Source organism: Stylophora pistillata, chromosome 4 (assembly GCF_964205215.1).
Source record: "Stylophora pistillata chromosome 4, jaStyPist1.2, whole genome shotgun sequence".
Classification (NCBI taxonomy): domain Eukaryota; kingdom Metazoa; phylum Cnidaria; class Anthozoa; order Scleractinia; family Pocilloporidae; genus Stylophora; species Stylophora pistillata.
In genome coordinates this window covers 41,786,674-41,801,580 of record NC_142522.1, presented here as the reverse complement: position 1 = coordinate 41,801,580, position 14,907 = coordinate 41,786,674, and the positions used below count along the sequence as shown (strand labels likewise).

Below are 14,907 nucleotides of genomic sequence, written 5' to 3'. Positions count from 1 at the left end.
CTCTTTGCATTGTTTATTGTTAATAATTATATTATAATACTTAAAATGTATATAATGCGACTTTAAAACACGCTGAAATAAATAAAAATTGAATACAAGTTCCATACAGCGTACTAGGCTTGTAAATGGAGATATGATCAAGTCTGACTTCTCCTGGCCTGAAAATAAATAAACGACAGATTGCAGTAAGTATCATAATTTAAATCGAGCACTTTCTGGCACGCAACTACAAATCGCTCTAAACGACTTTTTGATAACCAAGTAATATTTGGGCACCAAGGTCACCATGACGATGACTGTCCACCAAGGCAATAGATTGACCAGCCAGTGGTAAGAAGAGAACAATCTTCTCGTTGGCTATAAGGAGAGCTGCATTTCCGTGGAAGCCATCACACAGTGCTGATAACTGGTGCACTAGAGTTGTAGGAGCATGGTCATCACAAACTCGTCTAGCCAAGGGCGAATGCACGGACACACTCACACATTGTTCTGCGACAGTGGCTGCCTCTGAGGCTGAAAGAAAACGCTGAGGTAGGCTGTGTCGACAGCGGTCGTAAAGGCGGTTTTCCACCCTGATTGATGCACAGAGTAACATAACCCAAAGAGGAGATAGTTCACGCGTAGGTTGGAGATCGAGCCGCTCATGTCACACTCCATGAGCAAAGATCAAAGCTATTACACTACAAGCCGAACTGCCGTTTCTGCCGTCGAGCGTTGACTGGCTAATTTCGACAGCAAATTTCCATGAAAATGTATCGCAATGGGGAATTCCTTCACCAAGTACCACAACGTTAATTCCAGCACCTGGTACGTTTTTGTAATTAAAGGTGATTTTTCAGAACAATCACCAGCGCTGTCGTACGTGCTGTCGTCAACGTCAACGTCATCATCATTTTCTGCACCCTCTTCCAAAGGCAGACATTCCTCGTAGTCATTACCACTTAATGCAGCTTTGAACTTGGTAGCTGCAGAACAAATCTGACTCTTGCAAAAGGCAATTCCCTTTTGGTACAACTCAACTTTCCTTGAAGAACCACAGCACTCATTGAACAACTTCTGTACTTCATCTCCTAGACACATGAAAAGAAAGAGGGTGTCGCAGAGAGAAATATTGATTCCACGTTACTTTTACATAGTGTGTCTGAATGTTTGCATGGTATGCCATGGACGCAGAGTAGTGTAAAGCAAAGTGTAAGCACATTATTGTAAAAGAATGCACAATGTATTGCAAAAGAGTAAGAAATGTACTGCAGTTGTGAAGCAAAGGATAGTGTGAAAACTAAAGAAATAAAGAAATAAGTAAGTACGTACGTAGATAAATACATAAATAAGTAAATAAGTAAACACAAAGATAAAGGTAATTATACATTTTCTTCCATCTCGGGTTGCAAAGATGCTTCGTTGTTGTCGCGTGGTACGTCTGAACTGCTTTCAGGATCTTGACAGGGAAATAGAACAAGAACGCTTTATCAAGATTATTTTCTATTAAGCAAACTGTTAATGTTAAGAACAGGAAAGACTAATGGTTATGACACGCTCACGCGCTAACTTATCCTGTAACTCCACAACAATCCTTTCAAGCCGAGGAGTAGTAACATCCATGTAGAAGCTACAAAGTTTGCCATCTCTTTTTTTACGAGAGAAATTTCTTCATCCCATCTCGTGATCATTTCATGTTTTTCAACGATGAATTTCTTGATTCTCATTGGTGTACCTATATGGACGAATGAAAACTGACTTGAATTCCAAAAACAATGCATTCTCAATAATTGGTGACAGTTTTTGGAATGAGATACCACGCACTCTAAGAGAGCTACCCAAAAAGTCTTTCAAGGCTAGATTCAAAAATGAATAACCAAGAATGCTGGACAAAGAAAATTCCTTTCTTATTAAACACGAGATTATTCAAGAACAGGAAACTTCATGTAATTAAAATCAGTATCTTCTCTCATTATTCTCCCCTGATTTTGTTTTAGCAATCTTAATATGCAGAAACTATTATAATAATATTACATGTAACTAAATCTTAATTGTTATTAATGTTATTTAATTGATCTAGTTTTATGCATAAGCAATCAATGGCCCGCCTAGATTAGCATTTACTGTTTGCAAAATAACATTTTAAAGGAAAGAAAATAAGCGGCTTGTTGTTGTTGCTGTTGTTGTTGTTGTTGTTGTTCTTGATTTTAATGTCCTGCGTGCTCAGGTTAGACAGAGGTAGGAAAAAACGCAACACCTCGGAAGAGGCCTGATCTATTAGAAGTTGTGAACAGTTTGCTGGTACAATTTGCTTGAGAGGGGCAGTGCTGGAGCATAGTGTCTTTCTTAAGACACCAACACAATGACCGTAGCTACTAAGCTAACCCCTATCACAAGTGTCTCTTATCTTATTTAACAAATGGTAAACACCACAGCGTACACTACTGAGTTATGGATGCACGCGGGAGGTTGCTAAGCACGAAAGAAGCATAAGAGTCGCTCGAGGCAATAGCCGAGAGCGACTCTAGCTTCTTGAGTGCTTAGCAAACCTCCCAAGTGCATCCATAACTCAGTAGTGTACGCTGTGGTGTTTACAATTTGTTTTATAACATAACATTGATACATTGTAGCTAAAGAGTTCCCTTTTATTTCACAAATCTTACGTGACCAGAAAAAACAATCGCCCGGGGAAAAATAGTCTTTGCATTTGCTCACGTCAGCAGCGTACACCCATGGGCAAATGGGGGACGCTAAATTGATCAATCAGAGCGCGCGCTTTGCTTTGGTTATGATATAAATAAAATTAGTAAGTTGTACAATGTACAAGAAAATACTTTATCAATGATAGAATGAAAATATACTTAGAACAAAAATGACAGCTACAAGCTGAAATACTCATCAAAAGAGACAAGTTGAATTGAGTACTAAAATTCACAAAGTTTACCTGTTGTGTATCCCAATGGGAAATTCCCCTTCATAACTTCAGAGACAGTAGCTTGCAAAGCTTCATTGCCTTCTTTCTTTTGATTGTACTTATCTATTAGGGAAGAGAGCTTATTCTTGTTTGAAGAAATCTTTTTGCGGAGGTGTTCACGCTGTTTGGACAAATCTAAATAAGATAAAGCGTGAGCACAAATGGTAACATAATTTTGTCTGTTTAATAGCTATTTAGCAATAGTAATATTGCATAAATACTGACCCGAGTGTACCGTCTTGACAGACTCTGTGCCATGCCATTGATTTTTCTTTGATTCCAAGCAATAGCATGCTCAGTAATGAGCTCCTCACGATCTAAAAGATATGAATAACCTACCTTTCAGTTGAATGTCTATAACTTCAATTAACTAAAATGAAGTAACTGACTAATTAAGGTCTGGTTACAACTCTGTGAATTTGTTTGATTCTAATTTGTCAGTCCTTACTGTTTTCTAATTGCCTTAAGTTGAATGCCGATGGACCTCCATTGTTCATACTGTACCCCTGGATAGGAAAAAATCTATAAAATGTTTTACACCATGTTCACTGCCCACTGTGCCAAACCATGCCGGCAGCCTGCGATCTCAAGTCCTGTCTCATGTAGTTTAGCTGTCTTTCTACCCTTATTAGAAGCAGCCCGCCAATGTGATTCCCTACACATATTGTCTTGTTCCTTGTTGCAGCATTTAATAACTATTAATACTGTCACAGAAAAGTCAAAATTTCATGCAATCCTACCAATATAGAAACTTGTCACAGCTTGCTAAGAGGCTATAAACTTAGTACAAAATGATCGGAGTAAAACTGCATATATACACACCTTAGATTTGGACTGCTTTGCATATACTTTGTTCATGTGACTATCAACATCCCCCTTGTTGGCAATAAAAAGATCTTCATAATGTGATTGCCTCCTTTGTCTGTAGAAGAAAACAATTATAACTGGCTAAAATGTATAATTTTTTCATGATATAACTGCATAATTATTATCAAAGACAATGGATGATAACAGTTACTATTGTGTCTAACCTAATGATTAAACCTCAACTTTATATATCTTTAATATAAATAAACTCAACAAAACACACCAAATTAAAATATAAGTAATGCAATGACCAACAGCCACTTGTATTCAGGCCACTAATAAAAGTAAAATTTACAAAATTTGCACCCTTCATTCGATTGTACAAGTTTTATGAGCATTGATAAAATGTTGGGTGTTTTTGACATTGCTCTGTGTAGACCTTTCCTCTAGAATAAAACCTACCCTCCAGATGAACTGTAACGATACAGTTTCATATTTCCATCAACATGGCAGGAGTGCTGAAAGATGGAACATGTAGGGCAAATAATCCCGTTGTGACGTTGCAGAGGAACCAATTCAAACTGGCAGAATTTCCACTCTTTAAAAGATCTACTAAATGTGCTGTGATTGATTGTTGGTGCCTGAAAAAATAAAATAGAAATATCAATTTAGGTAGGTCAGTGTTAAGGACATTACCAAACAAGGCTCATTTTTTTGATTGATTATTGATTAGTTCACTAATTTCAGAATGATCTTAGATAGCCACATAGTTACAATGCTTATCTGTTTTTCTGTATTTCTATTGGTTTTGTAATCGGACCTTTCAGCGTCACCATGCGCATATAAAAGGCAATTTTAGCGTCCCTTTAATCAGTTCTTCGTAAGTTTTGAATAGCCTTGGTAAACTTTCGCCCTTTCGTTTTTCTCAACCTCTGGCACAAGCGGGACCGATATGTGAGTACCTTTGTAACTTTGTCTTTCCCTCTCCAGTCTTTTCAGTGTTGGGCGACAATGTACAAACAAATATTGCAATGATCTGTATAGATTTAAGATTCAAAGGCCAAATTCGTGCCAATTTGCGAGTCAGTGAACGCCCATCATTTAGATAGAACAACGGGCTGTTTATCAGTCATCAAACTCTTTTAATTTGTTTCCAAACTTTTGTTCTGTTTCACTTGTATTGTTAATCTCGTTATAGACTTTAGAGCCCAGTATTTAACATGCGATTCTTTGATCACGTATTCCGCGGCTTTTCGTTAGATTGATAGAACTTCGTTGTATTGTTGTTTCAGTTTACGATCGATCCTTCGATAGATTGATTGACTGTCAGAATAATCGTTATTTTCGTCATTGATTGTGGTTCGTGGTCGATTGCTTTTCAAGAATAAAGATTCGTGCAAACAGTCAACTTTGAGTTGTCATTTCGATCGGTAAAATAGTCCCAAACACCTCGTTAACCGCGTTTTGGAGCGACACGCCCTTGAACTTTAGAATTTAGATTTTGGTCGCCGTAAACGCTACAGTCAGTAATAGTAAATACTAGATAAAGCACAGGAGACAGCACAAAGTAAGATTTCCACTACATTATGTACACAAAAATCTCAAAAAAAAACAAACAAACAAGGTATAAAACCTGAAAATTACATTGAAATGTTCTAGCACCAAACTTAAAAATATGTGAAAAATCTATAGGCAATCAGATTATTACGTCAGAGCCGAGAGCAAGTCATGTAACCCCATACATTTGCTACATTGTCTCTAAAATATTACAATTCAAAGATATGTGTTAAGAAAGAATGTGTCAGAATACAATTTTGACCATTCAATAAACTACTGTACAAAAAATTATGCAGAAACATAAGTGGAAAATTAAATAAAATTAATTCAACTAAAGAAAAGCATACCCTTCCTTTCATAACTGATACATCCTCAAGTGCATGAATAAAGGAGCTTTCTGATGTCCCAGACATTCTTTTTTGGATTGAATCCCATAACCTGAATGATTGTTGGTCAAACACATAACTGGTGTCAGTGGGACTCCCACACCAAAACCCTGCTTGTACAACATCAATCAGAGACCAGGATAGAATGATACTGTTGCAATTGGAACACTGGATTATGACTTTGTTCAAATCGTATCGTCCTGAAAAAAAAAAAATTATTCACTTCATGAATAATGATCACATTAAAGTGGAGTAAAATGGCTTCAACTAGGAATTCCCATAACTATAGGTAATAAATTAGGGTGAAACTAATTAAAATTTTAATAAAATGAATCTCTCCTTATGATATTTGCATTACAATCTAATTGATTACCATAAAAGGACATATCAAAAAGTAATTTGAGATAAAGAGCAAGCCATATTACTTTTATTAATTCAATTAATAATTAGATACAGGAAATTAGAAAAATCCAGGACAGTTTAAGCAAACAGACACTATTACCTTTTTCATTAACTATTATTAAGAAACCAGAAGATGGAACTTGTTGTATGACTCCATCCTCTTTACAACTTGAACATTGATCTGGTATATTAGGGACTGGAAAAGACTTATCTAAGGAAAAGAGATAAGCAAAGCTACATTAAAAATGTTGTTTTGCATTGTGATATAACATAATCATCATCATCATAAATTTCTCTTTGAAACCACTTCTGACTTTAAAGCTAATTAATACATGTTGGATGAGTCTCCATCCACCTTTACTTGCTTATGCTAAGTTCATTTTGAATATGGTGGTTTAAAAAAAATGTATAATTAAGCACATGAAGTGAAAATAATAATTAAAAGAAATGGACACTGTATATTGTGAGATTACCTATTATTTGGTGATAACCTTTTCCTTCAACTCCAACAGTTGGGAGAATAGCATGAAAGTACCCATTTACATATGTATCTCTGTCATGAAAAGGCAAAGACTTGTGAACCTTTTCACCGCATGAATGGCACATAAACTGTTTTGGGCACTCCATACATCGTATACAGACTTTGCCTTCCAAACAAATGCTGCAAATGTCTGGAGAGGGGAGGCCCTCAAAGCTAAGGACTGCCTCTATTAGCTCCTTCCTGATGTTGTCCCAACTAGAGGTCAATTAAGACATCCTTGTTTCTCAATTTTTGGAAGATGCAATTTGAAATGTGGAAAGAACCTCTTCACATTTTGCAAGTGCAGCTTCGAGGTCATCTTCTATGAAACAAAAATAATATTTAGTCACAATGTGCATCAATATATACTGGTAGATTCCAACTCTTCTATTCATGACCATAATTGTTTAAAATAATTTAGCACCCCTTCTTTTAAATGCCAGTTAGTCTGTGACTTCACCGACTTTCTTTCTAACAAAGATTGAGACCTGGCAAATGAAATGTACAACCCTATGAAAAATAAACTCTCTTTCTTTACACTCCCCACTTACTTCATTAAATCAAGTTGTCCCAAGAATGCCTTATTAAATAAGCTTAAGGTGATTCCTCACATTTTGTGTACCCTTACTGCGTATAGTTGATAGCATCATTCGCGCATGCTCATGCATGTAAACATTGAAAATATAGTAGATTTGCCTTGATATCGAGATCTATAGGTGGATAAAAGGCTACAGCTTACTAATGAGCACAGGGGCCCAATTTTTTCCAGTCATTATTGGCAATTTATCATTACCTTTGCATGAGAAACGATTGATCTCATTAATAATAATAATAAAAATAATAATAATAATAATAATAATAATAATAATAATAATAAACAATCTTTAAGGAGGAAGCGCCCGTCACGTAAATACGCGGTTTTCAGGGAAGTCCTCCGTAAAAATAAAAAGTATTAAAAGATAAAATAAGAAATACAATCGTCAAGGATCTAAAACGGCGTATATCTAAAGTTTTATCCATCATTTAAAGTATTTATACATTAAGAATCTTGTAAGGTTTTCCTCAAAAATTTTGCATGGCATTGGCCTTCTTAAAAATACTGGGAGGGACATCCAGTCATTTATAAAACGGAAGTTGGACACCCTCTCTCCGCATTCCGTTTTAGGTTTAGGCAGTCTAGGTAAGTAGCCATTTCTAGTGCTGTAGCCATGCGAACTTCTCAATGTCATTAAAGTGATTGATCTACATTTAAGTGGGATGTTGTGAAAAACAGTTGTATTGCAGGTGTTTGGATAAAAGAACATTCTGTCCCAAACAAAACTTACGCTTGACAATTGATGGTGGTGACATCTCACGACATGTAGGTTGTACATCATCATATCCCAAGTCTAAACTCGGATCGCAACCTATAAGGTTTGAGTCTTGTCAAAATAAAACTTGCATGAGCTTTGTTAAGGCAACATGGCCAGCAGCTTGATTGGAACGTTGGATTAATCATTCTAGTAAATTTAAGGCGTTTTGACAATTAACTGTATTCGTTAATTTTAGGGGGACATCGTGTTGCAAAAGATAAAAATATTGTAAATTCACCTTCTGCAGAGCGACGTATTCGTCACCTTTTTTCGCGAGGCCGATACTTGTGCTTGTATTTCTTCAAACCAGTGGTGGAGTCCCTATAAATTTCCAAATCACTTCGGCCTTCTTTCCTCTTCCGTGATATTTTTTTTTTTCTCCAAGCAAACTTGTTGCTTCTTGTAGCAGAGCATCGAGATCATGTTTGTTCTTGGCGCCTTCTTCGCCGCCATTTTTTACTAAGTGACTTGCGCTACCTGAGTATCTCCAGTCTACCGTTGGACTCACGGTCATCTCGATGTTGAATTATTATACTTCATTTTGTCACATTTGAGAAGTTATGATAATCCTTCATTCGGGGACGAGATCGTGTTGTTGAGAGGCCAAGACAAAAAATCTAAGCAGGGAGAAACTTTTTCTGTTCGAAAAATCTTCTTTTGGACACTTAAAGAGCATTTTAAGCGATATCTTCGAAAACAGTGAAGGATCCCTTTAAGAGTTTGTATTTTAATTCTAAACTGACAGTATTCAAATAAAAATTACAAAGAAACGGAAACCTTCTCTTTAAAGCAAAATGATTTACATGGAAATATTTCTATTTCGAAAATGAAAAAGCAGGTTCAATAAACTTTCGGCCATTAAAAGTTGGGAACTTAGGTGAGAATTCACAGCTCTGGTATGAAGAATATCTTAATTACAGTAGCACAGCTTAGGAAATAAGAGTGGAAAAGCAATTAAAAGTTTCTGCTTATCTATTCAAGGTTGGTGTGGAAACTATCGTATGAAAGGAATTTAAAATTACGAGACAGTATAAACGCAGCTGCCAACTACCATAAGAACTAATTTTACCAGAAAGACCCTTAACACTTTTTTTTACCAAATTTTTCGCTAGAATTGAACACGAAAAGTACCTAGAGGCCGGCTGTACAATTTAACTTGGCTATTTAAAATTACTTGTGGCTTTCTATATTTTTAAAACATCGCAATGAAAGAAACTCGCATGAATTGTGAACGCTAAAATTCCGAAAACAAGAAATACATATGCTTAAACTTCTACAGGGAAAAATCACAAAATTTTCCCGTAACATCTGGTCAAGCCGAATGCCGTGTTTCTGGGATTAAGCTCTGCAACTTGCCAGCAGGAGGTTTCCCTAAACTTGTTTGATGATCTATATGAATTAGGGAAGTTTCTCAATAGATTGAACTGAACTTTGCAGGTGGTGATTCCTGCTAAAAATGTGTTTAATTTAGTAGAGGTTAATCATCAAGATCGGTTTGTGATGCTATCATTGTACGGTCACCTTTAACAGAACTGAATATGGTAAAACCAAACCTCTCTGCTCCATATGCTAAAAATGTCAAATTTGAACAACCTTTGAGACGAGCTTCTCTGTACTTAGAGTTAATCACTCTTATCATTATTGCTCTTAATTAAAAATGAAAGGTTTTATTTTTAACTGATATAATTTATCATTGCAGTAACCCAAACTGGGACATATGAAGGCATCTCTGAACCCATTAAACCTCGCCTTGAGGTATCGTAATCATCAAATCTAAGATTTGTGGCTGTAGGTGAGGGACTCATCATTATTTATTGTGAGAGGGTAGAGGAGTGTAAGAAGGGGGGGGGGGGAGGGAGTCGGAGCGTTTTACTATGTTTTGATAAAATTCCCCTGTTGCTCCCACCTGTCTCCTGATTACCTCTGACACATTCTATGATCAACCATAATTTCTGGCGGTCAATTCTCTAGTTTTGTCACAATTGGCATGATCCTATTCAAAGACTCTGTGAGTGGCTCATGTTACCAAGTACTTCATGCTAAACAGAGCGTTATCATGTATTTTAGTATCTAGTAAAACTAGAACGACCCGAGATATTTATAAAAACACGTTTTTTTTCTACCAACACTGCCCCTATCCATTTTGTGCTGACTAATTAGCGGATTTTTTCGCCAAAGAAAAAATTATGCCGCAGAGGCATAGTTTATGAAATTTAACTAACAACTCACCGCATAAAGGACGTCCATAAAGCCAAAGATTTCAGACCACTTCTTTGCATTTTACTTTTCTTTGATAAATCATAGCCACTGAATGTTGTCAATAAATGGACAGAGAATATCATCATAAAAAAATTTCGATAGCTGTATTCTTAAATGGATGTAGAGTCGAAGACAGAGGCGAAATCTTTACTAGCATTATGGCGCCCTTTAAAGGCATTTTGGCGGCTCCGTGTTCGACTTTATCCATAATCCACCTAATAATCCATGAATTTTCTCCTTAACACGCTGCAGTTTTTCTCGTTATGGTTTCCTTTTACACCGTCAATGGACTTAGTTCGCTGCTTTGTGCAAGAAGAACTTCGTGTGCGTCAAACCCGATACGAATACCCTAGAATTATCAACTTGGCAAAAACACACAGCACACAGCCGAACAAGGAAAAGGTATTTCCCTGTGATTTCTTTCCGCTTCAAAAATTCCTGGAAGATCTCCAAAACCTCAGTACATATTTTAGAAGTATCACTTACTTATCCATACTATGAGCGGACCCTCGCGTGTAAGCGTATAAACTAGAAAAAAAAAATCAAAACAAACAGAAACAAATGACTACATAGGCCACAAATGGAACCTCCCCTCAAGCTCTAGAGCAAACAGCCCAAGAAGTGAGCCAAAGCGACTTTTGAGATATCTTATCACACCCAAGTTTTGTGCCAAGTTTCAGCCAAATCAGTTGGCCATCAGTTCTGGCCCCTGGAACACTTTCTCAGACAGGGACACTTAATATCTTAATCACAGACTTATTATGGCCGACGTAGTAATTACGTGGAAATGCTTTGATAAAGTCGATATCATCATTATAAGTTATTGTTATTATTATCAAAGTTATCATTATCGCTGTTATTACTAATGTTATCATCATCATCATCATTATTTACTTTCGTAGATAAACTGTGAGGAAATCGAGCCTGCATTGAACTGAACATAAACTCAACGGAAAAAGCCTTGAAAAATGAACACTCGTGAAACCGCACGCAGACTCATTTAATTTGATTAAGTCAGTGACTATCTGATTTACCACGCCGGGAGTAGTTTTGTGATATATATCGACCTCCCGCACAACACAATCCGGCGCTCTAACCAATTGAGCTAACCGGGAGGCGATTGTCTTCTTATGTGTAAGATTGTTTAAAGAGTGCCGGAACACATACAGAAAAGTTTCAAATCCAATAAGAGTGTCAGGAATGGATATATTCACGTGATTTAATCTGTGAGATACAAACACCATTATATTTTATATTACTGTTCTCGGGTTTCTTCACAGTAACAAGATCAAGTAAATAAATGCACCAGAAGAAGGAACTGTGTATTTCTCGCCAGAAGTATTATTTTTTTAATTTAAATTGATACCTATTTTTATGTATTTTAATATGAGCGCTGATCCAAAAACGTCCTTTTTTTTTATATGCATATGTGCCCCATCTGAATCGTTCTTTACAATTCTGACCAACAAAGCCGCAGCAAGTGGCGGAGTTGTAGTGTCTCTAGAACATTCGGGCCTGTATGAAGGTAGATCCTGGACAAAATGTTCGATTCGTCGTTTCGTTATGGCGTTTCGTCGTTTCTTTGTGTCGAGTCGTTGTTTTCCGAGTTCGACTCGTCGAACTTTCAGTTCGTTTCGTCGTATTGTCAGTTCGATTCGTCGGCTGGCCTCTTCGACTCGTCGTTTTACGAGTCCGACTCATCATCCACCACATCTGTTCGTCGTTTTGTCGTTTCGTCATTTCGTCATGGCGTTTCGTCGGTTCGTTATGTCGTTTCGTCGTTTCGTTATGTCGTTTCGTCGTTTCGTTATGTCGTTTCGTCGTTTCGTTATGTCGTTTCGTCGTTTTGTTATGTCGTTTCGTCGTTTCGATTTGTCCACTCAAGAGGAGCTGTAATTCAACCTACATTACATGAAGCGTTCGCTTGATTCCATACACTCTTACATGAAGCAATAATGTGGTATAGATTATTTGCCCTCTGCCTAGCCTTATCTAGCCTTGCAACAATACCGATACCTTTGCTTATTTTCGTGGAAATGTAGTTAATATGGTGCTTCCAGGAGAGATTACCGTCGATTAGCCGGAATACCTAGGTATTTAACACATGTCTTACGTTCAAGAGATATCAATTGCTCCGAGTTATTATCAAGTATTTTAAGGTTTACTTCTCGGTATAGTTTGTGTTGATAAGGATGAAAAATAACGAAATTAGATTTAGATACGTTAAGAGATAATTTATTTGAATTCAGCCATTCACACAACTTTAATAACTCTTCATTGGCGACAACTTCAAGTTTGTTTAGATCTTTTACTACATATATTAAATTGATATCATCAGCAAATAGGTAAAAGTCAAACTTTTTAGAGGAACGATGCATGTCATTGACATAATGTAAGAAAAGAAGCGGACCAAGTACAGAACCTTGAGAGACTCCACACACTATTCTCTCTTTGCTAGAGACAATAGAACCGATTTGGGTTGATTGCATCCTGACAGACAAGTATGACGAGAACCAGTCATTAATCAATCCTCTAATTCCATAATGGTGTAATTTATGCAACAAAATCGAATGATCAACCGTGTCGAAGGCCTTTTTCAGGTCAATGAAAATGCCACAGGAATATAATTTTTTATCAATGTTGTTTTGAATTGTATTTAGAATACCCAGAATTGCATGTTAAGTGAAGCAGTTCTCTCTAAATCCATATTGCGATGTGAAAAATATATCATTCTTATGTACAAAAGATTTTAGGCGTTTGTACATTAGTTATTCGAATATTCTATCAAACACGGACATTAACGGTATTGGGCGATAATTGTTTGGGTCAGTTTCATCATCCGCTTTCTAAATTGGAATTACTATAGCGTGCTTTAATTTCTGGGGATAGATACCAGTTGAAATGGACATGTTCATTTGTTCAGCTAGGGTATGAAATATAGCTTGACGTGCGGCCAGACTTCAAAAGACGAACTGGACATGAATAAAGTCCGTAGGCTTTTTTTTGTTGGAGTACTCAAAATTTCCATTTCAATTTCAGTAGAAGTGACAGCAGGCTCTTAATATAATTCTTTGAAAAGTAATCAGTTTTTTGAAAACGAACTGGCCACGTGCTATGCAATATCTTACTCCTCCCGCGCATGTTATTATTTTTTTTTTTTTGGGGGGGGGGGGGATTCCACGGCAGAATGCATCACTCCACGTTCTTGTATACCGACTTGTAAGTTCCTTCTTTCTCGCCACTATTAAAGCAACGATCGATCTCATCTTCATCTAATACTCAGCAGTTCGAATGTGTGATATTCATGCATTCACAGTAATTCATTTATTCACGGGTTTATCATAAACCCACAAACTGAACAGCTCCTACGTGGCTTTTTAGAGCACTGTAGAGCACTTGTATAGCACATTACTGACTGGATTCAACTCCCGTACTATCCCTTACTTCCACTACAGTTGAGGCCGGTGCCCACTATTATAAATTTTATGATCTTTATAAAATCTTCCGTAGATAATTCATTTCAAAATCTGCTCTTTACAAAACAGCTTTGTTCAAAACTCTCGTTTTACGAAAGACGATCAGAGAGTCGTTGTAAAACAAGTTCGTAAAGCCAAACTGCGTAAGCAGATCTTTTCAACTGGGGCGTGTCCTAAACATTGCAACAAACAAGGAAGCTTGTGTGTGCCGGCCGGCTGTCGAACGAAACTTGGCAAGCTTTCATTTTACAGCAAAACTAGTTTCAAAGTCTTCTTCCACTTCAGGTAGATCATCCTTCACTTGAGTTCTTTCTTCGCCGTCGCAAGATTTCATATCGGTTGAATATTTCTTTTAAATGTGAAGTGAAGCAACCTTTACTTCCCCGAAAATCGTCTTCTTTATCTTAGTTTCTATCTCCTGCTTTCACAGTGGCCGCTCAACACATCAAATACAAGCTCTTAGGTAAACTTCTCACATAAATAGAAAAAAATCCTCGTGCCGCCATCTTTGTGTTAAATTTTCGTCTTTTAATCTCGCACTTCTTTCGAACGTTTATCTCGCGCTTGACGCAAGAGTGATCTGTTCCCCTTGCGAGGAAACTGGTACGAGCCACCTTAAATTACACAAGGTATCTTCCTGATGACGATGAGAGAGCTTTTTTGCCATTAGCAACAGCATGTCTGGCAATATTACAGCTCCCAACAATTCATTCCAGTGAGAATAAGTTCAATAAAAGCTTGGATATTGCCCTAGAGTTTGAGAACCAGGGATTTGCTACTACTTAGCAACTTTGTAACTCAAAGCTAGGAAAAATACCAGTGAACTGCATTTTTCTGAAAATGCTTAAGTTGGCTTTACAGACTTGTAGTCATTCTCCTGTTAGTTTTGTTGTGTTACACAGAAATTATCGAACTACACTTTAAAAAAAAATTGCAAGTCCTAGACTGAGGGACTTAGAGCTGTTTTTCATTAACCATGGAATCAAAGTTGGAGAAGTAAATTATCAGAAGTGTAATGCAAAATGATTGAGTAAAAAACACCAACAAAATCAAAGGCAGAACACGGATTGTCAGAGTCACAAGCAGAAGTGCAAGAATAAACCAACCACATTGATTGATTCCATGTGTTTTCAGGAATCACAGGGTCAAACCCGAATGTCCAACTTTACATAATTTTCTCCTTGACAACAACTCC

The 14,907-nt window shown here is 36.9% G+C and overlaps 1 protein-coding gene across 4 annotated transcripts; it reads right to left on the bottom strand.

Annotated features, from left to right (window-relative positions):
- Positions 1-8,066, bottom strand: LOC148733804 (uncharacterized). Of its 4 annotated transcripts, none has more exons than XM_088758946.1 (11): positions 7,951-8,063; positions 6,579-6,947; positions 6,206-6,316; positions 5,665-5,903; positions 4,223-4,401; positions 3,776-3,875; positions 3,179-3,270; positions 2,924-3,088; positions 1,542-1,714; positions 1,368-1,438; positions 1-1,070 (listed from the first exon to the last, which is right to left on the bottom strand). In XM_088758946.1, exons 2-8 carry the CDS (start codon positions 6,730-6,732, stop codon positions 3,070-3,072), a joined length of 894 nt encoding a protein of 297 aa, XP_088615072.1. In that variant the 5' UTR covers positions 6,733-6,947; positions 7,951-8,063; the 3' UTR covers positions 1-1,070; positions 1,368-1,438; positions 1,542-1,714; positions 2,924-3,069. The 4 variants fall into 4 exon arrangements, with proteins under 4 accessions (XP_088615072.1, XP_088615073.1, XP_088615075.1 ...); XM_088758947.1 differs by having other exon boundaries at positions 1,550-1,714; XM_088758949.1 differs by lacking the exon at positions 1,542-1,714.
- Positions 8,067-14,907: the final 6,841 nt, after the last annotated feature.

Bases quoted from the DNA above. Each gene is read 5' to 3' on its own strand.
- LOC148733804 (XM_088758945.1), bottom strand. From the start codon at position 6,732: ATGGAGTGCCCAAAACAGTTTATGTGCCATTCATGCGGTGAAAAGGTT. The intron at 6,317-6,578 runs GTAATCTCACAA...TCTTTTCCTTAG, and splicing joins AGGTTATCACCAAATAATAG to ATAAGTCTTTTCCAGTCCCT. The intron at 3,629-3,775 runs GTGTGTATATAT...TGCTGCAACAAG, and splicing joins CAAAGCAGTCCAAATCTAAG to GAACAAGACAATATGTGTAG.